The following is a 25,948-nucleotide window of genomic DNA, read 5'->3' as shown; positions in this document are numbered from 1 at the left end:
TTCAATCAGATTTATTTCTGTATAGTGCATTACACTGTGTTTAAATTTCTCTATTCACATACCTTCCAGTGCACCAGAATGATGATTTTTGTGATACGTTTTCCTTTAGACTTAACACTAGAATTACCAGAGCCTACGAGAAAACTCATAAATCCGGCCCACCTTAAATCCGATCTCACTTCTCCGTCAGCATCTTTTGTCCTATAATTGTGCCGATTAAGACAAGCAGCCGGCTATTCCATCCCCCCAACCCGTCACGGAAAGTTCACAAAGTTCTCCCAGCTCATGCCTTGTTTAATTATCTGGGAGTGAATGAACTGCTGGTGTTTTAGAGTGGAAATAATAGATATTTTATTTGGAACACATGCATTTCATGTGTGTTCCGTTTCTACAGTAATCTGTGTAAACACATTGTTAAAACAGAAACTTTTTCATATTTTAGTAATAAATGTTACAAAATGTAGGCATAAACTATAGAATGTGTGAAGCCTGAAATCCAAAGATCAAATAAACACTTTCACAAAAGGTTCAAGGACGATACAACAGCTTCCGTGGCGTAGCGGTAAGATTTGCCGACTTATGATCAAGAGTCCCTGGTTCGATCCTGACTGTCTCCTGTATTTGCTGTTTTCACTATTGAGTTGCTCTTATTGTTAATATTATACAGTACACACATACATTTGGTTTGTGTCTGTAACAGACAGTGTACATTTATAGTACTGTACTTGTACAAGTTACCTTTTTTTTTTTCACTTTTATTCTCTCAGTCACGATCAGCATACATACACCGCCCTAGGGATCTGACGCTGTTAGTTTTTATTTGAAACTGGGAGTAATTGGAGATGAGTGGTGTTTTGAGGCAATGGAACTGGACATTCTCTGATCTGGAGGGATAAAAGCTGACACACAAACGCTGGTGAATCTGCCAACTTCATATCTCACTGTCACTTTATTTTTTTTTAATTCAGTTTTATTGAGTGTTCCTGCTGCACTAAATAAGCTCACGCCTTCTGGTGCATGATGTCGAAGCAGCACAGAGAAAAAAAAGAAAGAGACAAGTATATGGGACATTGGGTATAAATGTATGGTACTTGTAAAAGTTGCCTTTTTTCAGTTTTATCCTCTCAATCACGATTACGCTGTAATACCCCCCGTCTATCCTGATCTGACTCTAAGTAAGAGCAGCAGCGTAAATTCACACCTGATCTGACGCTATTCGCTTTCAAATAATATTGCATTAGTACGATGATGTTTTCTGATTAATTTTATACTCAATATTTTACTGGAAAATATATACTAGGAAGCCTTATAATGAGTTCATCCTTCCATCCATTTTCGAAGCCTGCTTTATCCTGAGCAAGGTTACAGGGAAGCTTAAGTCTATCCCAACAAGTATAGGAAGCAAGGCAGGAACAATTCCTGGACAGTGTGCAAGTCCATCACAGGGTGAAGACACATACACATACAGTACATACGTATGCACACATACGCTGGGGCTAATATGGCATCCCCAGTCCAACTAAACTGCATTTCTTTGGAGAACCCATACACACGCCTAATTCAATTAATGTGTGGCCAACACAGAAGACAGAATAGCATGCAAGAGCAATTAAAACAAGTTAAAACAAAAGATAAACCAATAATAAAAACAGTTTAAACATCGATCCCTAGTCAAACACAAGTATATACAGTATGTATAAGTTATAATATTCAAAAAATAAAACATGATGATTTTTATAATACTAGAATTTTAAGATAAAAGTTTGTTAGATTGCTGTTTTCACTTTATGATGGTGAAGTTACTAAATAGAAAATTGAGTCAGCCTGTATTGGCAGGCAGTGTATTCTAGAGTATCGGACATAGATCTGCAAGGCTGCTGTGTCAATACCTGGCACCTTCTTATTGTGCAACCATAAGAAGGTTCAGTTGACCTGGTAGTCGCTTTAGGATGATTTTCAGTATGAAAAGATGTAATCTAAAGTGACATCTGTTTCTTGACATTTTGATGTATTTTCATAGAGATTCATATGATTTGCCTATTTACAACTGAAACTGGATTGACACAAATAAAGAAATTGTGACTTAATATTCTTAGTACCATTATTATATAATAGGTTTAAAGGATCATTACTGTCACATGAAATTCTTACTTGCATGAGCTAATCAACATGCAACATGTATTAGTAAAAAAGATAACAACACGCACTAGCAAGTATGCATAGCTCTTAAAATGAATCCTTTTGGAGCTCCCAGCACACATCCAGTGTGAACATTGTATATAGAACCAGACCAGCTGACTCTTCTGTCCAATAAACCAACAAAGCCCATAAACCTCCTGTTATTCAAAGGTTATATATCTGACACGCTGATTTGTCTTGTCTAAGTAATTCTTGGCTGTTATGTGCAGTGTATGTTGGCAAGGGAATCATTATTAACAATAGCTTTGTTAATATTTATAATTTGGAAACAAGACTTCTGCACTTTAAAGGGCCCCAGCCTCAATATAAACTTTTGTGTTGTAGGCATAATTGCCTACTATTGCCTTAGGCCTAGTAACTACAGTATTTCTAAGATTACACTGCCTACCAAATGATCTGGTAGAGCAAAGTGGCTCAGTTCCCCGCCTTTGAAATTTTGTGCCTAAGGAAAATGAAGGCAGTTGTGTGATAATGTGACTATTTAAGATTTATTGTTTTGCTTTTTCTTAAATATACACACAGGTAAAGGTGACATTGATTATGAATTTGGTGAGTGCCATCACATCATTTGGTGTAATGATCTTGTATTGTGTGGATATGGCTTTGCTTAATATGGAACAATACTGCCTGGTGAATGAAAATTCATCAGAGTCGCAGTCAGCTCAAGAATGTATGTGGATGTCGAGGACATTGAAGGTGAGTATCTTATAATTTAAATTTTGGTAATGTATTTGAAGCCCTAAATCTTTTGCTGAGGATAGCTTCAAAATATGCACATAAGTAAATAGTTTTTGGTATATTATCGGTAATTATATAATAGAAGTAAGCAGTCGCTTATACAAAAGCATGATTTCCATTAGCTATTAACTAGCAAATAGTACAGGATTTATTTTTCAGTCACCTGCACTTGAGTATATGAATTAAGTAATTTCCATGGAGATTTATTTATTCGTTATTGATAATATTTAACTTTAATTTTTCCTCTCCTAATGTCAAGAGTGAAACATTAAATTATTTAAGATGGTGGATCCTCCTAGTATGTTTGGGTATAGAACTGTCAATTTTTCTGTTTGTGTTTTACAAGGTATTTTTCACATGCATATTTTCTGTTTTTTTGGTTTGAAAAATTACATAATTAAACACATTATTCCATCAATTAATGGGATCAAAAGGCTCACACAATATATAAAGCCCAATGATTCCTTTCTGTTTTTGTGCCAAGCACTATTAGATTGTATTTTATGTAGCCAGCAGCATTAGTTTCTAAATGTTTTTCTAGTTTACATTTTTGAGACTCATCTATTGTTATGTTTACATTAAATAGAATCCTGTTGAGGTGGTGAGAAGGTAAAGAAACTTGCAAGGCTTTTAAAAAGCAGTTACCAATTCCTGACGTTGTCTGAACAATATGGTTCTAGGGTGGCACAGATGGCTCAGTGATATCACTGCCATCTTGCGACAAGGAGGCCAAGGTTCACATCTCGGGTCCTCCCTGTGTGGAGTTTGCATGAGTTTCCTTCAGGTGCCCCTGTTTCCTCCCTCAGTCCATAGATAGACCGCTTAGGTGTATTGTTGATGCTAAATTTACCCTGGCGTGGGTGTCTGTGTTCACTCTACGATGTGCTGGCACCCCTGTCCAGGGGGTTTTCCTGCTTTGCTCCTTGTACTTCTTGGGACAGGCTCTAGCTGCCCTGTGACCCTCCTCAGGATGAAGTGGGTTTTGAAGGTGGGTGGATGGATAGATAGATAGATGGATAGATAGATGGATGGAAGTGCTGTTGAAATGTTCACTAGAGGTCATTTCTACATGAGAAGTGGTGCTGGTGTTAGTAGATTCTTGACCATTTGTTTCCACTTGAGTTATGTTTAGTTAGCAGAAGGAAAGTGTGCTTCACACATTAAGGTGATTGTGTTTATTGAGACATAAATGTATTTAGCTTATAGCTTTTAATTATAGCAATGTAATAGCTATACTGCCAATAAATTGCTGTGCATATGCAGCAATAGTTACTCTTCTACTTTACCTAAACTTCTGTGTGGTAGCCTGAACTTTTGTTACTTTTTCTGCTTTCGTTACATTAATTCTATATTACTGATTTACGGCCTGCTATTTTTGTATTTATTTATTAAACACTAAGTGTGGCCTAGTGAAAAACGCATTAGACCATACACCACAACTTTGCCAGTTTAATATTCATCACCAACTCATTATGCAACACTGAGTTTGTCTGTATATGTAATATTAGTGTATATATATATTTGTAGACTTTTAAATAAGATTCCCAAAAACAAGGTTAAGATTAAGTAAATATGGTATCGGTCTGTAATTACAATGTCAGATGATTATTGATTTAATTGTATCTGTCATATTTTTACAGAGCAGTGAACAGGGAATAAGTGGTACGCTGCTCTTTTTTGCAACTCTGGAGTTATGTTTGGCCATTTCCATGTCTGTCTTTGGATTTAAAACCATTTACTACAATGAATCAAAGGTAAAGAATTGGAGTGAAGCAATTTTCTATATGTATCAATTTTGAATGAAATAGAATGTGTGAGGGGTGGTAAGGTTTTGAGTCTGACCTATTAAGAGAATACCAGTGAAATCAAATTTTTTCTTTTTTTTTTTCAACATAATCCCTGTGAACACTAATACACTTGTTACAACAATGTTCATTAAGGATTTCTATGCCACTCAAGTAAAAAGGTTTGTCTCCTTTGTGCAACCAGTGGCTTGCTGTCTTCATCTTTCACATAACGCAAATCACAGAGGTAGCCCATTGTGGAGTAGAATGGGATGGTTTCCAGTTTCTCTTTCTGCAATTCCTTGAGTCTGCTTTTTCTAGACGTGCCTCTTTTATAATTTCTTCATCACCAAAAGATCAATTTCACACTGTAACCAAATGGCTCACCCATTAAGATGGTGGAGTTGCAGCCTTAGCTTTTATAATTAAGTCCCATAAAAGCTGAGCTGCAACTCGGCTTACAGAGCTTTTCTATTGTGAAACACAGTTGTACCTGGATAATTCCTTTTGTGCATTTTAAAGCACAGAACTGTAGCATCGTTCAACATTGCCTCTTTTTGGCATGAAAATGCATACTTTATGTGTCAAGGATACATTTTTCCATTAGGCATTGAAAAAAAGAATTCCTTCTCCCATTCTTGATAAAAGTGGTATTTTTTGCTGTCTTTGAAATTGTTTCTGCACTTGAACTTACTTTGATTGTCTGCAACATATTTGTATGTTTAACTACATATAATATAATAAGTTATATAGTAATATAAGATTTTCAAACTATATCAGTGTATCGTGTTATCAGGAAGCATCCCCAGGCAAATAGGAAGAAAATGATGGTACAAACATGTCCACAATTTTTTATTGTAATTCATTCCATAGGGACAACTTTTCCTTTGGTAATCTTTAAGACATATATATATATATATATATATATATATATATATATATATATATATATATATATAATATATATATATAATATATAATATATAATATATATATAATATATGTGTGAGCCAAATTTCAAGTATCATAGGAAAGGGTGCCAATACCTGTGTCAAGAGTTTTTCATTTTTAATAAATTTGCAAAAAATTCTAAAATCCCGTTTTCTCTTTGTCATTCATTGTGTATTGAGTGTTGCTTGATGTGATGCGTGTGATGAGCGTTGCTTGAATGCAAATGATTTTAAGAGAAGGCGGCAACACAGCAAAATGTGAAAATAGTGAGGGGGGTTGAAAATTTTTTAATGGACTGTATCTTAGTCCAAACAGTAGTTGCTGTTCTTGGGTCACTTACCAAATCAGCACTCTAAAATACATGGTAAAAAAATTTTGATCACTCCTCATATTGTATTTTGGTTCCAAAAAAATACATCTGCATTACACTGATTATGACATAATTAAAAGTTCAGAATTTTTCTTATCAATAATACTGCTTTTTTCTGTTTCCTTCTTTACAACTATGTCACAATCAACCATTATTTACTGTTAGATCTTTTATCTTGGCTTCAGCAACTTGTTGAATTTAACATTATTGACATTAGTGAATAATATGGATATTTGATCAGTAGTCTAACGTTTTGTTGTTCATAATGATCTAGTCTAGTTTAAAGTGATATAAACCTAAAAATATAAGAAACATTGTAATTATCATTAGAGAATATGGAAACATGAATAAATTGACATCTGAAAAAATGTATTTTGATGAATTTATAAGAAATGAGACAAGTTCATAATAATATAAGGAAATGCATTGACCAAAAGGTTACTCTATATAAATGATATAATACATTAAACTTGCATCACTGAAAATATTTAAAATTGACAGTTAGATCTCGAGAAAGCTCTTTAGTGTACGGCTTAGAAATCTGCTGTGGTAAATATTGGCTTAATGTAATGCAGAGGCAGCCTTTCCACATCAGTACATGAGATCATAATAGGCAGATTTTTAAGGGATTTTTGTAAATTAGATTAAAAAATGAACGTAAAACTAAAAATGGTAAATTCTGTAGTGAAGTAATATAATTCTATAATTAATAATAATTATTATGCAATTGCATACATTATATACAATGTATAATAAATACTTAAATTTTATCACTATGCATGCATTACCTTTACATTTTTATCTACTGCTGTGACCCCTATGCTCTTTTGTTATAAATTTTTTTTCCCCGAGCACATCACCCCACCAAATAATTTTTGTTTGTTTGTTTTTTTTTTAGTATCATATGATCTCCCATCAAGCCTGTGAAGACATTCAAGATCCACATGCTAGCATTATTAATTATTCACAGGATGACATGACTGATTGTTCTCCATCCACAACATAACTGTTGTATATAGGGCATCTGATTGAGCAGTTCTATAATCCAGTAAATACTGTAACGTATAGAGCCATATAAAAATAACCACAATCCAAGATTTGCAATTAAAATATTATAACCACTATACATACAATTGTAGCCTTTATGTAGCTTTTTTCTTTTTCATTTGTTGTTAAAAGTGTTTGTGAAGACATTACACATGGACGTTTTTGCCTCTAGCATTGCCCATTCAATGCCAGCTTGAATGACCTTTTCAGAGTTTCACATGAAGACAAGCTTGGTTTTGGGTTGAAGTTTACAAAAATGGGAGTATGTTGTTTTTGAGATTCCCTTGGAGTTTCTCAACACAACTGTAAGAATGGCTTTGCAGAGTAAAAATATATTCTGGCCTGAGTTGCCTGTGGACAAGGGGCCATTAGTTAAAAATCTCTGATTCTGAGTCTCACTCCAATCACTCACTCAAAAAAAATGAAATGAGACTCCAATTTGATGTTGATACACAAAAAATATTTCTTTTCTAGCAGCCATTTAATAGCAACTGCAATCAAAACTTGTTAAAATAGACAATATATAATAGAAAGCAGAAATTGTTTAATGTTTAATTGAAAATGTTTAAGCACTGCTTTTGTATTGAAAATAAAAAATGTGTCCTGTTGTCTGGTGGCTTTTTTCCCCATTGTGTAAATAAAAGATCTATATGGAAATGTGAAATGTATAATTATTGTCTGTTGTATAATATGTATGTGTGCTTACAAAAGTCAAAGCATATTGTGTTCTATAAATTCTTATAATTAGAATTAATTTATTGAAACAACTTTTTCCTTCTTGCAGCAGCAAAAGAGTATTAATGGTCTCTTGGCAGACTAGTGTTAGTGTTATAAAAAAAAAAAAAATCAATTTAAAGGTCCATAAAACATTCCCTGAATTGAAGTGTTGGGGTGGTCTGGATATCTAATGAGAAAACCCTAAGGAACCTCTCATGGGAGGTTTGTTAGACTTACCTTAATGGGAGGACACCCATGACGCACTGAAGGGAGTATACTGATGGTACTTGGTAGGAGCTGAAGACTACAGTTGGTAAGCACATACTTTATTTTTTTATTATTTTATAGCACTAAGTGCATGCAACAATGTTTCCAAAAATAGCATTGCCAGCAGCTGTATCACATTGGTTAATTTATTACAGGTGACTGTGTAGGGTGCTATACAGTATAATCAATTCGGTACTCAAAAAAGACATGTTTCCTTCCTTCTCACATGTCACTGCCAACATTACTGGTCTCCAACATTACTTCAGCCTAGCAGGAAGCATTACTGGGCAACCCATGTTCCCACAGAGACTCTGGGAAACAATGTTTCCTGTTGGGGGAAAAGCTGCCATCCTGTTGCTGTCTGGGGCAGCCATAGTCTATAGTGCTTGCCTGGCCTGGAAAGGGTATCACTGCTAGGATTTTTACTGATGTACCCATTGTCAGGGAAATGTACAATATTTGAGGTTTAGTCTTGTTGAAAATATGTATTATCTGTGACCTGTGGATCCAGAGTGAAATATGTGTACATTTCAAAGTTTATATTTGCATACACTAAAAACTGGAGGAAGCCCAGCATAATTTATTGCTGGATGTGGGCAGTATGTAGTTGTTATACTTAACCCTTTCACTCTCGATTTACTTGAGTTGTAGATCTTTGGTGGAGATGTAGAGAAATATACCTGTAGATTAAGATTTTTAAAAGTCAAACCTTAAATTGCAATACTTGATGTTTGGCTGAATGAAAAGAAAGATGCAATATGTTTAAAGTATTATACGATTCAACTGAGCCTAGTGCATAATTGGACAGTGTTAATAAATTGAAAATATAAGAAAACATAATTTTACCTCTGGAAGTAATAACATGACAATAATGAAAATGAAAAATGCTTCCGGCTAAAGTATACATGACTTTGCTTTACACTCTCACACCACAATCTGATAGAATGAAAGTTTTCATTCAAGATTTCAACAGCAAGTTGCGTGACCAGTCTCTTTTAAGAATTAAGCTTACAAGCATAATCTATACTCTATAATTTTTTTACTTTTTTGTTTTTGTTAGTTTTATCTACCCCTAAATGATATACCGAGAGTGGCCACAAATTGCTACTGATGATCCAATCCCAATCTCCACTCCTACCCTTATATAGTAAATGCTGAGCAATAGCAAAATGACATAAAGCATTATAAAGAGCAGTTCAATGCATTTTCATCCAAACTGTTAAAATAAGAACAGTTTATCTTAATGGAAGCTGCCTTGCAACCCTGCCCTGCATAAGTGGGGTAGGAAAAGAGATGAATGGCTATAAGAAGTCTCCTTTTTGCATTACAGTCTACTTCTCAACCAGGCTACACTTCACATAAGTTAAGCATGTTGTTTATTTGAAAGGCAGGTCAATACCGTATTTTGTCTCCCTCGACCCAGCTTCAACAAGAAATCAATATATGCAGACGTGGACAAATTTGTTTGTACCCCTCCATGAAAAAAAAGTACCCTTAATTGTCTCTGAAATAATTTGAAACCGACTAAAGTAATTGACATTCATCATTGTTTATTTTGCATTTAACAACTTTGCTTTAAAGTTTTGCTTCAACAGAATATTTCAAATAATAACACAAATGAAAGTGGCATGGACAAAAATGATTTGACCCTTAACCTAATATTTTCTTGTACAACTTCCATAGGCAATTAGTGCAAACAAGTGATTTTTGTAGGCTCTCAATTAGACTTGCACCTGTCAACAAGTAGAGCCAACTGCTCCAGTCATGTCAGGCTTGTGTCAGACGTCATGTTTTAGTTCCTTCCATAGATGTTTGGTAAGTTTCAAATCAGGGCCCACTTCAGAACAATCCAGTGTTTTCTTCTTAGCCATTCTTGGGTGCGTTTAGCTGTGTGTTTGGGGTCATTGTCCTTTTGGATGATTTATGACCTGTGACTAAAACGATGCTTTCTGACACTGGACAGTATGTTTTACTCCAGAATGTCTTGATATTCTTCAGATTTCATTGTTCTCTGTGACTGAAGGAAACCTGTGCCAGATGCAGTAAAGAAGTCCCAAAGCATAACCAAGTCTCCACCATGTTTCACATTAGGTATGGTGTTCTTTTATTCGAAAGCTAATCTGTGGATATAGAGCTGATGTAAATTGCTAGAAAGCTCCAGTTTCGTCTCCTCTGCCCATTCTCACAGAAGCATTGTAACTTGTCAATATGCTTTTTAGGAAATTCCAGTCTGGCTTTTTTATGCTTTCTTTCAGCTGAGTCCACTGTCACTCCAAAAGCTGATGGATGGTGCAATCAGGCAGAGATGGACCTTGACCTTGAAGTTCAGCTTGTATCTCTTGGCAAGTTGTTACTGGCTTTTTGTCTGCCATTCTCACTAAACATTCTGCCTATTCTGGTGTTGATTTTCTTCTTGTAAGCATATCTAGAAAGGTTGGCTACAGTTTGATGGATCTTAAACTTCTTAATATTTGCAGCTGTTGTCACAGGAACATCAAGCTGTTTGGAGATGGTCTTATACCCTTTGCCTTTAACGTGCTTGTCTATAATTTTTTTTCTGATGTTCTCTGACAACGCTTTCCTTTGCTTTCTCTCATCTATGTTCAGTGTGGGACACATGATGATAGAAAGCAGCAGAGTGACTACTATTCTCCATTTTAATAGGCTGAATGACCGATTGCATAATTGGAGGCATGTATGATACTAATTAAAGAATACAGCTAGTTTGAACAATCACTCTAATTTTTTGTGATATTTTCTGGGGTTACCATCAAATGTGTCCAGGCTATTTTAGAATATCTTTGTAGAGTAAGCAGTACTGTATCTCTTTTCACATTTGAGTTTGCTGTAGTTGATGACATACTAAAGGCAGGCAGGCACACATAGGACAATTGCTTTTCATTTAATCACTTTTCAGGAGGCATACAGCACTTGTTAAGTTAGCAGTAAGGGTGACAACACTTCTGCAAAAAAAAAAATATATATATATATATATATATATATATATCTCCATCTATCCATTATCCAACCCGCTATATCCTAACTACAGGGTCACGGGGGTCTGCTGGAGCCAGTCCCAGCGAACACAGAGCGCAAGGCAGGAAACAAAATTGTAAAGAAAAGAGCACAAGAGACAAGCATAAAGGTTTGGGACACTGTCCCGTATACTGTAGGTCAACGATGAGTAGTCTTTAGCACTGATACACAGATACATAAGAGACTTCATGAGACATGAATGAGTGATACAAGGGGACTTTTATAGGAGACAGACAGGAAATGACATGAGTAAATAGAAATGATGAGCCGGAGATGATGACACAGATGGAAGGTGGACCTGAGATCATTGGCATCATCATCAATAGAGTTGGATCTTCAGGGCCCGGAAGAAGGCTATTTCTTGAAATTGTACAGTTAGTACAGGTTTTGGAAACATGAATAATTAAATGCATATACAGAATATCAGGTTTACACTAAAATGAAGCTATAAGAAAGCCATGTTAAAGTAATGGGTTTTTAGCAGTTTTTTAAAGTGCTTCATTGTATTAGCCTGGTGAATTTCTATGGGTAAACTATTCCAGATTTTAGGTGCATAACAGCAGAAGGCTGCCTCACAACTTCTTTTAAGTTTAGTTCTTGGAATTATAAGCAGACACTCATTTGAAGATCTAAGGTTGCAATTTGGAGTGTAAGGTGAGAGGCATTCTGAGATATAGGATGGAGCGAGATTATTTAAGGCTTTGTAAACCATAAGCAGTATTTTAAAGTGGAGAGATGTGCATTGATTCTCTTTCCTAGTCCACCTGCAGGCCGAAAAAGATATCAAAAATCAGAAAATAGATTCTACTGTGTTCAGACAGGTGTGATCATGAAAATCATGGGGGCTTAGGAAGAACGGGGCTCTTAGGTTTGAATCAATGTGCAGACCCCATTTAGCTATATTAAGAGAAACAAAGAAAAACAAGCATGTAGAGTCAAGGTTAGAGGTAGTGAGACTTGCATGCATAAGAACAGTAAACACTTAATGAGCAGAGCAAGAGCAGGTAATAGGAGTGAAGACAGCCACAAAACAGCAGAGACAGCATCTGAGATTAGGAGCAATATATACATTTTCTAAACTGACATCCAGAGCAGGATCGCAGGAATTCTGGATCCTATATCTGCAGCTTTAGATTTAAGGCAGGAAAAATCCCTGATATGCAATATGTATGATATAGCTGACGTTAAGAACAAAGAGAGATTTGAGAAATTGAAAAGAGGCTGAAAATATTTTAAAACATAATTCTGCCACCAGATTATTTTCACATTATCATTTATTTTGAGCTGTGAATGTAAAACTAAAAAAATTAAATTAATAAATACACAATACATACAAAAACACATTATTAGGTTTAGTTTTTCACCAGTTGACAGACTCTCTTTACCTACCTGTAGTTCAGTAGACACATTGGCGACTCAGGAATTTTGCAAGGTTTGTATTACTTTGTTGTTGAACTGAACTTTGTAAAGAAAAAATGAACTTTTTAAAGCAAAAGTGATAGGTCAGTAACATTATGCTGATCTTGTATGTTGACAGTCTCTCGATCAGTGCTGTTTTCCAAAAGGATTTTGTCCTGTGTAAAGTGGCAGGTGAATTATTGTCAACAAAACTGAAACGTTACTCACTCATGACTTTTTTGTCTATATGGTGAAGGTTTTGTTGACCAGCACATTCTGACTTCATGAGGTTGAATTACGTCTTGATATACAAGAAGCACAAAGAACTGCAGCAGCTCATCATAATGGACATCAGACTCGTATGCAGCCTGGAATTTGGCTTAGTGTGTGCTGCTGTATTAATTGCTGTGTATATATTGTATTATGGGCTCAATCAGAATTACAGCTAACACATCATTTATGAACAGACTGAAATTATGTAAGGGATTATCTGTATCTAGCACTTCTCTCTTGAGCCAAGAAGTCCAGTAAACTGCAGCTTTGAAAACTACCAAGCACATTCAAAGCAAAATCATCACCTTGGTATGCTTCACTAACACTTGAACCATAATCTGTCATGCTGTCACTATCGGCTCCTGAAGAACTGTCACTATTATCACACAGTAAATTGCTTTCTTCTTCATACACTTTACTCATCTGTATTCAGCTTGCTGTGTGAACATCTGCCCTCTGTCACCAGCCACCATTCACTGCATGAATATATGCGGGCAGCTTGAGGTGGACGACTTTGTTTTATGGTTAAAAGTTTCAAAGGCTAACGGAAGGAATATTTATTCAAAATCCAAATATTAAATTCTTATTAATATATTTTTGATTAATTTTGGGACCCCTGCATCCCAGCTTAGCCCTTGTGTAAGTCCGGTTGTGACGAAAACTAAAAATATTTTTAGTAAATTATTTTATTTGTTAGTGTTTCCAGCTACTTTAATAGTTTTCTTTAGTTTTAGTTTTTAATTTTGGTTATTTTATTTCAGTTTATGGAAATGTTAAATATTAATAGTTTCAGTTTCGATATTAGTTTTCATTAACTATAATAACCTTGTTTTGTACATTACATACGGTACACTTAGAATGAGTTGGTGACACAGCATGTAAATCTGTCACCTCAACACTCAAATTTGCTGTGTGAAATCCGACATCTTTACTTTCAAAGTCCTCCAGATCTCTTAGATTTGATATGTACATGTATTCCTGTTATTGCACTGTTCAATGTTAAATTCGATATTTTCTTCTTGTTAGCCATGTGAACCATGTATGCTATTTAAGGCAGGGGTTTCGAACTCCAGGCCTAGTGGGCCGCGGTGGCTGCAGGTTTTCATTCTGTTTTGTCTTGGTAGAGTAATATATATTGCTCTACTTTCCCCTATTGTATTATTAATATGTAGCCTTAGAATGCCTAATCTCACAGACTTACCACTGTTTATAAGGTATTATTGTATATAACTTATCCCCACCTTCCCTTCTATATCTATAACCTTAGGCAATTAGATGCAGTAAAAGACAAGCAGAAGTTAAGTTACAGTTTAAACAATGTATTAGTATTATTGATCCATCCATCCATTTTCCAACCCGCTGAATCCGAACACAGGGTCACGGGGGTCTGCTGGAGCCAATCCCAGCCAACACAGGGCACAAGGCAGGAAACAATCCTGGGCAGGGTGCCAACCCACTGCAGGACACACACAAACACACCCACACACCAAGCACACACTAAGGCCAATTTAGAATCACCAATCCACCTAACCTGCATGTCTCTGGACTGTGGGAGGAAACCGGAGCACCCGGAGGAAACCCATGCAGACACGGGGAGAACATGCAAACTCCACACAGGGAGGACCCGGGAAGCAAACCCGGGTCCCCAGGTCTCCCAACTGCGAGGCAGCAGCGCTACCCACTGCGCCACCGTGCCGCCCAGTATTATTGATAATATTCATAAATAATAACAAAATGCAAAGTACATTTGAATATTGGCAACCATACAACCTGATTAAATGATGATATGTAGTTCAGGTGGCACACAGTCTTCTGGTTGCTTAAATGTCTCTAGTTAAGGCATCATTGGTGCTCAGCTTTCAGCCACATGTCTGTTCAAAATGGCTGCTGAGCTGTGCTCTTCATCACAGGATAGCAAGAGAGATGCTTCTTCATCTTATGTTGGTTGGTAAGAGAGAGAGAGTGTGAGGTTAAACACATACATTTATAGATGTTCTGTCCAAACCCTCGAGCCAATAGGATATCATGGTACTTAATGGCCTCTGAGACAAGCCAATTCCAAACAGCCATATTTCAGACCAATGGGGGAATACAACATCTTAACACCTGCCCCCAAACCATATGTTAAAGTACACCTTAGCCCATTTGCGGGGGTAGAAATGACTTTAGCAAAGAAAAACTTGCCAAACTGGTTTAAAACACACATCCCCCAAATCCTGTCGTAAAATTCAGAGGCTCAGCCGTAAAAGGGGGGCAAACACGAATGCCTCTCACCAAAGTAACACTAAATTACATTGCTTTGCCTAAAAATCTAATAAAGACATACAAAAATATTCATCAAATAATATGTAAAATCTCACATCACAACACATTCTAACCCTTTTCCTAATCAGTGACCAGATTTCACTGCTAATTAACTTAATTTCCCTTCATTTTAATAGCCTGCTTTTTAAGGATTCCGTCTACTGAATTGATTCATTTCTTCTTTAAATGTCAGCCAAACTGAAATGAGACATGAAACGAGCCAACAGGTGACCAGCTAAACTGGGATTTCAAACTTCAACCAATCTCTTAATTAGAAGCCCATTCTTGCTCTTAATTAAACCTATTATTGAATTCTGCTGCTGCTCTCATTCTGCTACAGCAGACATTTCCAAAAGCATTGAGTTTTCTGTTTTTTCTAAGAACACTGTCAAAATGTTTTGGAGACTTGAGAGATCAACCTTACTGAGACCTTCACCTTTATTTTCAGATATTGTGTGATGGGCACAGGTGAGCTGGTCATGTGGCAGCTTGTTTTGTGTCTCATTATTGTTTGGCTGCTAATTAAGGAAAAAGAGACAACAAAGGGGCCTGAGTCGAGTTAATTAAAACTAAGGCAAAAGAAGATAATTAGCAGCAAAAACAGGTCACTAATGAAAAAGATGGTTAGAATGAAAACCTGCTGCCACTGCCGGATGTTCAACACCTGTGATTTAAGGCATTTTATAAAATAATAATTCTTTGCAATCTGGCTCAGTCTTAGCAGTAGTACCTTGAGTGAGGTTTGTTCATTATATGAGTGAGTTTCCTCAATTCAAAACTGGCAATTAGATTGGTTTGTAAGTTTTAATTGATTTGAAATTGATGTGTGTCATTCAATGGATTACTGCCATTTTTCACAACAGGCATTGGCTCCCCACAACCCTAGATATAATATCACTTCATATGTTAAAAAAAATTAATTTTTAGACAAAATCTTCTTATATAATACGCTACCACGGTTGTCCGTTTTTCTGTCCAGGATTTTAAATCACCTGTAGCTTGCAAACCATTTGAACTATTGACCTGAAATTTTGTACACATATACTACGTGACATTTACCATCCACTTTCGGGATGATGACTGACCTCCGTGTGGCGCATTCATACGGGCGCCGTTCTTATTCTTTTCCACCTTTGCCGTTGCTTCCTCTACGTCTTCATATCTTAAATCATTCTTGAGGCAGATTGAAGACTAAAGTGCCAGCTTAAGTGAAAAATTAAAGAAAACGTACTAAGTAATCGCAACACAAACATTCACTTAATCAGTTTTAATGTGAAAAGATGCCAACAAAAGAAGAGAAGAAGTGGGCTGCTAGTGTGGAGAAAAAAGAGCTGCTCAGAAAGCAGCAAACGCATCAACCTCTGAGCAAATGAATGCTAAACGTACAGAAAAAGAGTTTGAAAACTAGGAATGCTCAAGTCAAGTGTATTCGTGCAGTGCGCCGCTACTGATAGTGTATAATTGAATCAAACTATATTTGTCACACACTGTTCTACATACAGTATAGTACAATATGCAGTGAAATGGCTAGTTGTTAAAGTATTAAAGAAGAATGTAAAAGGACAATAAACTATAACACATGACTTTACAAATATCAGTATAAATCACTGTGAAATACAATGCAATTTATTACACCAGAACTAGAAAATGTGACAAACTAAGAACTTGAATATCTCAGTATTAGAGAATCAACAATAGGTCATCATGTAGTTTTAGAGAGTTTGAAGATGCGTATGGACTATGAAAAGAAGCTCCTCCTCAGTGTCTCTGGACTGGACATCAGGCAGCTGTAGCATTTACCTGACCACAGCACAGAGAAGGGTGCACTCACAGGGCTTCTTCTTAAGACACTTGCCCCCAATTTCTTCAGTCTGCATTTTAAACTGCCACTGGGGTTTGAGGGAGAGAGCAAAAGATACTGAAGCTGAGAGAAAATAAAAGCTAAAGTTACGGTCATCCATTCAGGAGCTCAGTATCACTGGGTAACTGAAGCTTAATAACTAATTTGCATATTGTAATGAGCACTGCGACAGTGGAGACAGACGGACACACACCCACACACACATGTAGACCACTGCAGCTAATGGGCTCCACATTTTTGAGAACTTCCTCTGACTGCTGCAATATCTTTCTGTCATTTTAACAATTGTATCACTCTATGACATAACAACAGCTAACAGAGTTTAGATAAGCATTGTGGCGACTTTACATTTTATGGTGGTGTACTGATGGAGTGTGACACACTTTTTACTTCAAATGCATACTTTGCAGTTCATATTTTCATGTCCTCCTTCAAGGTTATATCAGCTCCTACACTACTGTCGTAATGCTGAACAACAGAGAGCACATACAGCACTGGTGACAACGTTATCATTCACGTTTACCATTCTTCCATTGAATGCCAACCTGTAATCTGATGCTAAATAAAAAGGTTTTTCTCTTGCATCAGGTTATGTTTATTTTTAAAATGTGCTCTCTGTACATACGATACACATTTATGTCTAATAGGGATTTCTTAAGAGATTTTTCAACTATAGAGTGTTCATCATAATTTGAAGCTTACTGTCTGTTGTTGCAGATTAACGAGAGCACCTCTGATCTTTGCAGTTCAAAGTCACCACCCCTACTTTTAGCGCTGCCTTCATGAGGCATTGGATTGATTTAGAAACATAACACTTAGTGAGTAGTCTAATTGCTACCATCCAGTTTTAAGCAAAATTCACTCCTGGCTGTCTACAGACATATATGTCTGGCGTCAGCAAGACTAGAAGGTGCGAGACTGTCCTGGTACCTTAATGTAGATGTTGTTCCAAGGGCAACAGAAACCTGATGAAATCAGATTTTTTGGAATGTGTAAGAAAAATCATGGCACTCTGAAGATACAGGAGACATCTGTCTGGAAATTATCCAACCATGTAATATGAAAAATAGATATGTTTATTGAAGAAGATACAAGAAACATTGTAAATAGGGCAGTGATACCTAAGTCCCCTTCAAAGTAGGCACCTTGGGACCTCAAACGGTTCTCCCATGCATCTCTTCCACTGTTCAAAACACTCTTCAAAATCCTTTGTTGGAATCATCATTAGCTGCCTCATCATATTTTCCTGAATCTCATTGACAGTCTGAAATCTCATCCCTTTTAAAGATGATTTTAGTTTTGGTAAAAGCCAGAAATTGCAGGGCACCAAAAATGGGCTGTACAGAGGCAGAGTTGCCTGGGTGTTTTGATGTTTCATCAAAAAACTGCACGAGACTTGATGCATGGGTGGGCGCATTGTTGTGATGAAGCTGCCAATCACCAGTTGCCCATAGTTTCGGCCATTTTTGTCGTATTGCATCACTCAACTGACAAAAAACGTATTAATTGTATGGAGTGGAGGAGAGTACTCATGATGGAAAAACACCTTTCCAAAAAAAAACACGGTTAATATGGTCTTAATCTTGTTGCGACTTTGCTTTGGGCGTTGAGAACCATGCAACTTCCTTTGGAACAACTGGGCCTTTGTTTCTGGATTATAACCCACAATTCTTCTCCAGTTTTGACCTTCGTGAGGAAATCTGGCTCATTGGTAGCGGTTTGAAGCAAGTCATTAGCAACTGCAGCACAAAAGTTCCTTCTGCTCTGAACTAATTTTGCCATTACACATTTTGTGCCAAGATCCTGCGTCAAAAGTCTTAGACACAGTAGTTTTTGAAATTCCCAGATTAGCTTTTAGTTCTCTCACTGTCAGCAATCTACCTTTGTTGATTGCAGCCCGTTCACTTTCAACAGTTTCTTGGCCATCTTTGAAGCGTTTGTGCCACACTTTTATTTGCACTGCACTCACTGTATCATCCCCAAAATCCTTCTGAATCATCTGAATAGTTTCTGTGGACAAATGTTCAAGTTAATGCTAAATTTGATGCAGATTTGTTGCTCTACTCGCTCAGTAATTTTGAATGCAATGGCCACACAGTACACATACTCACTCAAAAGAGTCTAGCGCCTCCACTGACTAGTTCAGTGCAGTCATCACTGTTCACACATGCGCATTCCACTCCACTCTCCTTGGCTGCCAGGTTACATTGATGCCGTGCAAACAATTCTCGTTATATTTAGTTTGTGTTATAATTAGTTGTGTTAGCGAATTAAAGGAGTGGATGAATGAGAACTACTTGTCTTTAAATACAGATAAAACAGAGATGTTACTTGTTGGAGGGAATGACGCTGATCATAACAATATTTTGTCATCATTTAACTCAGTTGGAATCCCAATTAATTTTACTGAATCAGCCCGCAATCTAGGAGTTATCTTTGACTCTAGCATGTCATTTAAAGCGCATATTACAAAGTTGTCCAAAACATGTTTCTTCCATCTTAAAAATGTTAGGAAATTAAGGCGCTTTCTAAATAAACAGGATTCTGAGAAACTAATTCATGCATTTATCTCTAGTAGGATTGACTACTGCAAAGCAGTGTTCTCTGGATGTTCAAACTGTTCTTTATACAGCCTCCAGTTAATACAAAATGCGGCTGCAAGAATTATTACAAGAACAAGAAAATACGAACACATAACTCCAGTTCTTAAATCCTTACACTGGCTCCCGGTTAAGTTTAGGGCAGATTTCAAAATCCTTCTTTTAATATATAAAGCATTAAATAGCCAAGGTCCGGCTTACTTGTCTGAACTTATCATGACTTACAAACCAGAGTGCACATTAATATCTCAAGATGCTGGTCTGCTTATGGTTCCAAGGATTAATAAAATAACAATGGAAGGTCGAGCTTTTAGTTACAGGGCCCCTAAACTGTGGAATGGTCTGCCTGCTACTATAAGAGATGCCCCTTCGGTCTCAGCTTTTAAATCCCGGCTGAAGACTCACTACTTCAGTTTAGCATATCCTGACTAGAGCTGCTGATTAACTGTACATACTGCATCTCTGTTGTTAGTCATTAGCACTAAAACATAAGTAACATGATAGTTAGAATTAGATACTAACCCTCACCTATTCTGTTTCTCTTCTCGGTACTCAAATGTGGCACTTGGTGCCACGGCCCACCTGCCAAGTTGTTTCGCCTGCCTAAGGTAAAGTCATCCCTGATGGAGGATCGCAGGAATCGTGAGAAAGAGAGGTCCTTTCATCGGAATGGCTGGCCCAACACTGTTTCAGCCGTGGAATGACCAAATGGGGGAGGCAGCTTGATGGATGAGGTCTCCAGGAGTCTAAAATTATCCAAATCTTATTATGTGATATCATCTACTGTTAAATTCTGCTCCGTACTTCTAAAAAAATTTTTATTTTTTATTGAGGATTTGTTCTGTTCTGTGTATTATATTGTATTGACCCCCTTCTTTTGACACCCACTGCATGCCCAGCCTACCTGGAAAGGGGTCTCTCTTTGAACTGCCTTTCCCAAGGTTTCTTCCATTTTTCCCTACTAGATTTTTTTGGGGAGTTTTTCCTTGTCTTCTTAGAGAGTCAAGGCTGGGGGGCTGTCAAGAGGCAGGGCCTGTTAAAGCCCATTGTGGCACTTCCTGTGTGATTTTGGGCTATACAAAAATAAACTATTGTATTGTATATTAACAATGGTTGGACGTTTTCCGGACAGACCTCAACATAGGCCATGACCAAGTTTAGGATTTAAACACGGGACTCTGTAGCTGTCAGGCAGCAGCACAAACTGGTGGGCTACTATGTGTCTTAAATGGCTGAAAATAAAAAGGCCTGATTCACCTAGTTTAATTATTTAGTTCAATATTCTGTTGATCTGTTATTTGTAATAACCAACCATAAAGACTTCTCTGGCACTTCTTGAAAGGCTTAACTCTTTGTTGAGACTTGAAGTACTAGGGTGTTGTACCGTGTTAGCCATTATGAATGTAGAGAAAAGCCAAGCAAAATGACACCTTTTATTGTCTAACTAAAAAGATTACAATATGCAAGCTTTGGAGGCAACTCAGGCCCCTTCTTCAGGCAAGATGTAATCACATCTTATCTTATCACATCACATCAAATGTAATTACATCTTGCCTGAAGAAGGGGCCTGAGTTGCCTCGAAAGCTTGCATATTGTAATCTTTTTAGTTAGCCAATAAAAGGTGTTATTTTGCTTGGCTTTTCTCTTGAGACTTGAAGATACAAATAATCATCCAAAGTTGTGTTCAAACCAGTCAAAGTAGTGCCTCTCACATCTCATCGTCTTTGTATGGTTCATCTCCAGACCATAATCTCTTTCCTGAGGGGTGTACAACATTCAGTATCATTTGACCCTGTGTCTAACTCTCCTTGCTGTCATTATCAGGATACAATTAAGGGAGAAAAATCTGAAGAAATTGATGCATTAATAGGTAATTGACAAAACGAAGTTGAGAAACTTTGGCAAAATACTAATATTTCTAAACTTCTTACAATATGCAAGCTTTTGAGGCGCCCTAGTTGCCTCGAAAGCTTGCATATTATAATCTTTCTAGTTAGCCAATAAAAAGTGTCATTTTGCTTAACTTCTCATTACATCCATAATGGGTACAACACCCTAGTACTATAAACTTCTTACTAAAGTAAATCTCACACTGCAGAAGAGAAGAAAAACAAAGGCCAGCTAAGTAAACAATGAGATCAGTTAAAGGGAAAATGACTCTCTGATTGTGAAACTCTGGAAACAGAAACCTGCAGCCACAGGGGCCGCCTAGGACTGGGACTGGAAAATACTGTTGCTCAGTTTCACCTTCAAAGCATCCACCATAACTCACTGAAGGGTCACTACACCCTCTACTGGTGTTTTTGGGAGCCTGACTGTAAGAGCTGCATGAATTTCTCATTTTCTATTATTACATATAGGAAAACTCAACTGATGCATGGAACTAGCCCTTAATTACTCAACATTTTTTGTTTTTAAATTATTAAGTACTAAACTCTTATTATGTAAAATCAAAAGTGATTGCAGATTGTTTTTGAGCATGTTTATCTTTTAAGTTTTCTTATGTTATGGAATGAATTAGAAAGCCTAAAATTTACATAATTTTAATTTACAAAAAATTCAGTTCAGAGCTTTATCTTATTATTATTATTTTTTTGTGGCAGGGTAACAATGAATGGGGATTATATTGGTTTTGGAGGATTTCAGTGTATAGACGGACACTGCGCTCATATCGACTAGCAGCAGGATTGTTTGTTTTGTTAAATCTTTTGTTACATTATTCTTATATATGTCTACATAATCCTTTTTCTTTTTTAATGCTTAACAGTGTTGTGCCTAAGTTAACAAATTCAGAATGTTTATTCTTATCTTTATCGTTTGGATTTACTTTCATCTAACCTGTGGTCTTCACACTACCCTTCCTAATCTGCCTACACTGATTTCCTACAGCAGAGTACCTGTTTCAGTGGAACTCACCTAAACACATATACTGTATCTACCACCTGATTTCTCAGTGAATCTCTTGTTACAATAGTCACGTAACCTGGAAAGAGCAAAAAAGGGGAAAAACAGGTGGTAGTTTATAAACTGATGTGATCATCATCCATCCATCCATTTTCCAACCCGCTGAATCCGAACACAGGGTCACGGGGGTCTGCTGGAGCCAATCCCAGCCAACACAGGGCACAAGGCAGGAAACAATCCCGGGCAGGGTGCCAACCCACCGCAGGACACACACAAACACACCCACACACCAAGCACACACTAGGGCCAATTTAGAATCGCCAATCCACCTAACGTGCATGTCTTTGGACTGTGGGAGGAAACCAGAGCGCCCGGAGGAAACCCACGCAGACACGGGGAGAACATGCAAACTCCACGCAGGGAGGACCCGGGAATCGAACCCAGGTCCCCAGGTGTCCCAACTGCGAGGCAGCAGCGCTACCCACTGCGCCACCGTGCCGCCCTGTGATCATCATGGAGTATCCAATTTATATTATCATATGCACATGCTAAATTTCTATTATACTTAAAAATAATACTAAAAATGAGTGAATACCAAAATAACTCAGAAAATCTTCATTTACATGAAGTCTTTAAACCTGCTTTTATAACCACACATTTTTCATATCAGGTTTGTTCGAAAATCACTTTGTCAGGATTGTGACATCTGCTCTTGTGATATCGCATCAGTGTATGGAGCAGACATTAGCTGATTAATAACACATACTGTAGGAGTAATGTTTAATGGACACGTCCGATTAACTCAAATGTCCGAGACTCCTCATGTTTTAATTTTTCAAAATATTTCCTTCAGTTTTAGATGTGTCACAGCTACCTTTGTGAATATTATTATTATGATTATTACTGAGTCAAACTTATTGATTTAAGATTATGATTTCAGAATTCCTGTAAAAGGCCTGTCATGTTGTTTTCAAGCTGCCTCACAGAACTGATCAGACTTTGTCATCACTTACGCCTGTGTACTAATGCAGAATTTGCTGCTGAAATGGCAACTAGGAGGTTGCATCCCATTTGCTCCCTTACAACCGAAATGTGGGCTGTTAGTGCTTTCAGTACTTTGTCAAAAGTACTTATAGTAATTAACATTAATTGAATAAAAAGAATATTGCAAGCAGATGTTCATTCTAGCATATTAATAATGTTTATTGATTATGTAAAAAAGGAAGGAGTAGCAACAAGTGAAAGGTGCTGTAGGAGTGGAGTTGTGATAAACAAGAAGAAGCAGTGGGTGTAGTGCAGTGTTGTATGTACACTGTTGTCTCATTAAAAGAATTGGCAAGTAGTCCACAAACTGGGGTGACAATCTCTGTGTGCATTTTGAGGACTAGTCTCCTATGCTACCGAGGTAACTCAAGAACCAACACCGGAGTCTGGTAAGGTGAAAGCAGCAGACTCCATTCACCGGCTCTTAAAGCACAGTACACAACAAATGACATAAATTTGGTATTGGTTGATTTGATTTCACACAAATGTCTGGACAATATGAAGATTTTTAAACAATAATCATTAGAAATTATTATTTTGGAGTGAACAGATGAAGCATCTCATTTCATCATCACTGCATATCTACACAGCTGAGAATGGTGCCATGTCCAACTATTTCACACTTAGTGCATTCGCGATATGCCCCACTCCCAAAGATCGTGAGCTGGTTAAGTTAGTTATAAAATGAATGGATAGCCGAATGCACCGCTGAGCCATATTTATTGCAATCACATAGTAAATGACGAGGCAATAAACGCCAGATCTCCGTTTATTAGGACCATGTATGGGGCCATGTTAAAAGGCGACCAATCCGACCATCAACTCAACTCAACAATTCAAGTGCGCAACACTACAAGTTAAACTGACTGCTATCTTGTCATTCTCTCAAAGCAAAGCAAGCACAAATCTGGTATTTTTTTATTTTTAAACCAATTCTATAAACAGCTGAAAGTGTTAATAATGAAAGATTAAAAAAAAAAAAGCTACAGTATTTTTGTGCTTCTTGATTTGTAAAGGATCTGTGTTTCTCTCTGTGTTCGCTTGAGCTTGCCTCTCCCAAATTTTTTCTTTTTGGTTTTGTTTGTTTTTCTTTCAGGTACCACCCAGTAATTGTCAAGACCCTACGCAACTGCTGGGCTAGAAAATGAGATGGAACAGCATATCCACTATGCTATCCAGCTTCTTAAAACTAGGTAATTGAATAAGTAGAGCAGAAAACTGTGCACTTAATATGTAAACGAGGTGAGGAGTACATCGTTCAGGTAAGTGGATTCATGTTTTCAACTAAATAAAATAAAGTTCTGTATTTTCGTACTTTCTCGTTTATCATGGTGATGGGAGAGTGGCAAAGTCTTGAATGTTGATCAGACATAGAAGCAAGAATTTCATTATACTGTGCACATCTGACAATGCTGCAAGCACTTCTAGCACTACTGCTCCTTCCTTCCCATCATATTATTTATAAAATGCAACCAAAGTCTCATTCAGCCAGGTTTGCTGCTTGAAGTGCCCCTTGCCACCGACACACACGCCAGCTCTGTGAGGACTGACTGGGTGCAGTAAGTTATATTCTAGTACTTTCTAGGACTTCACAGATTCAATTTGTGCTCACCTGTAACCACCATAGTTACTCTGACTTCTGGGTACTTTGAACCTTTTGAGTTCTATGTTTTAATTCCAGGACCCATCTCATATGACTGCTAATTTGCTACCATTTAAAATTTAGTACAGAACAGTAATGCATGGTTTGCCCACAGCTAACATAACATTCTTGAACCTGGGTCATCCATGTTCATGCACCAAGATGGACTGGAGCAAATGAGGACACACAAACAATAGTACTTAGTAATGCTCCAACAATTCAGTTCTGCACTTCTGAAACTTTAAGTATGGCCTTATTAAATGTTAGAGCATTAACCAACAACACGTTTTCCATCAATGATCTTATTAGTGATAAGAAACTTGATTGAAACGTGGCTTATGTTTGATGGTGCGGCTGTTTTAATCTAATCTGCACCTCCAAATTACAGCTTTACTCATGCGGATTGCCAAGGTAAGAGAGGCAGCAGTTTAGCAAATATATACTCGAGCCGGTTAAAATGTAAAGATGTCGGCTTTGGTACATTCATGTCTTTTGAATATCTTACTGTTGTTATTCATTGACTTTCTCAGTCTCTAGTATTGTCCGTGTATAGACCTAAATATAATACATCTTTCTTGGCTTGGCTCTCGGTGCCACACAAAGGAGGGCATGCGTTGGATTTAGTGATTACTAAAGGATTAAAAGTTGATGTGAGAAAGATCGTGGATATTGGTTTATCAGACCATTTCCTCTTCCTATTTAATATAGAAATGCTGATAAATAAAATTAATGAGAAGCATATTGTTAAAAAACGCTTTTTTGATTCATTTGCAGCTTCAGAGTTTACAAACATTTTAAGCAACAAGTCCATTT

The 25,948-nt window shown here is 37.0% G+C and overlaps 2 protein-coding genes across 2 annotated transcripts in view; one reads left to right on the top strand and one right to left on the bottom strand.

The window, feature by feature from the left end:
* Window positions 1–7,753, top strand: part of LOC114646041 (membrane-spanning 4-domains subfamily A member 4A-like) — a 56,819-nt gene extending 49,066 nt beyond the window's left edge. The window contains exons 5-7 of the mRNA XM_051923313.1: window positions 2,722–2,895; window positions 4,578–4,691; window positions 6,941–7,753. Coding sequence (XP_051779273.1) covers window positions 2,722–2,895; window positions 4,578–4,691; window positions 6,941–7,048 — 396 coding nt within the window. The 3' untranslated portion in view covers window positions 7,049–7,753. The remainder of the gene's footprint in view (window positions 1–2,721; window positions 2,896–4,577; window positions 4,692–6,940) is intronic.
* Window positions 1–25,948, bottom strand: part of sv2a (synaptic vesicle glycoprotein 2A) — an 885,655-nt gene that overhangs the window by 284,797 nt on the left and 574,910 nt on the right. The gene's annotated exons all lie outside the window — the stretch shown is intronic.

The sequence above is a fragment of the Erpetoichthys calabaricus genome, chromosome 2 (assembly GCF_900747795.2).
Source record: "Erpetoichthys calabaricus chromosome 2, fErpCal1.3, whole genome shotgun sequence".
Lineage (NCBI taxonomy): Eukaryota > Metazoa > Chordata > Cladistia > Polypteriformes > Polypteridae > Erpetoichthys > Erpetoichthys calabaricus.
The sequence above is the reverse complement of the archived record's forward strand: the minus strand, read 5'-3'. Positions and strand labels throughout refer to the sequence as shown.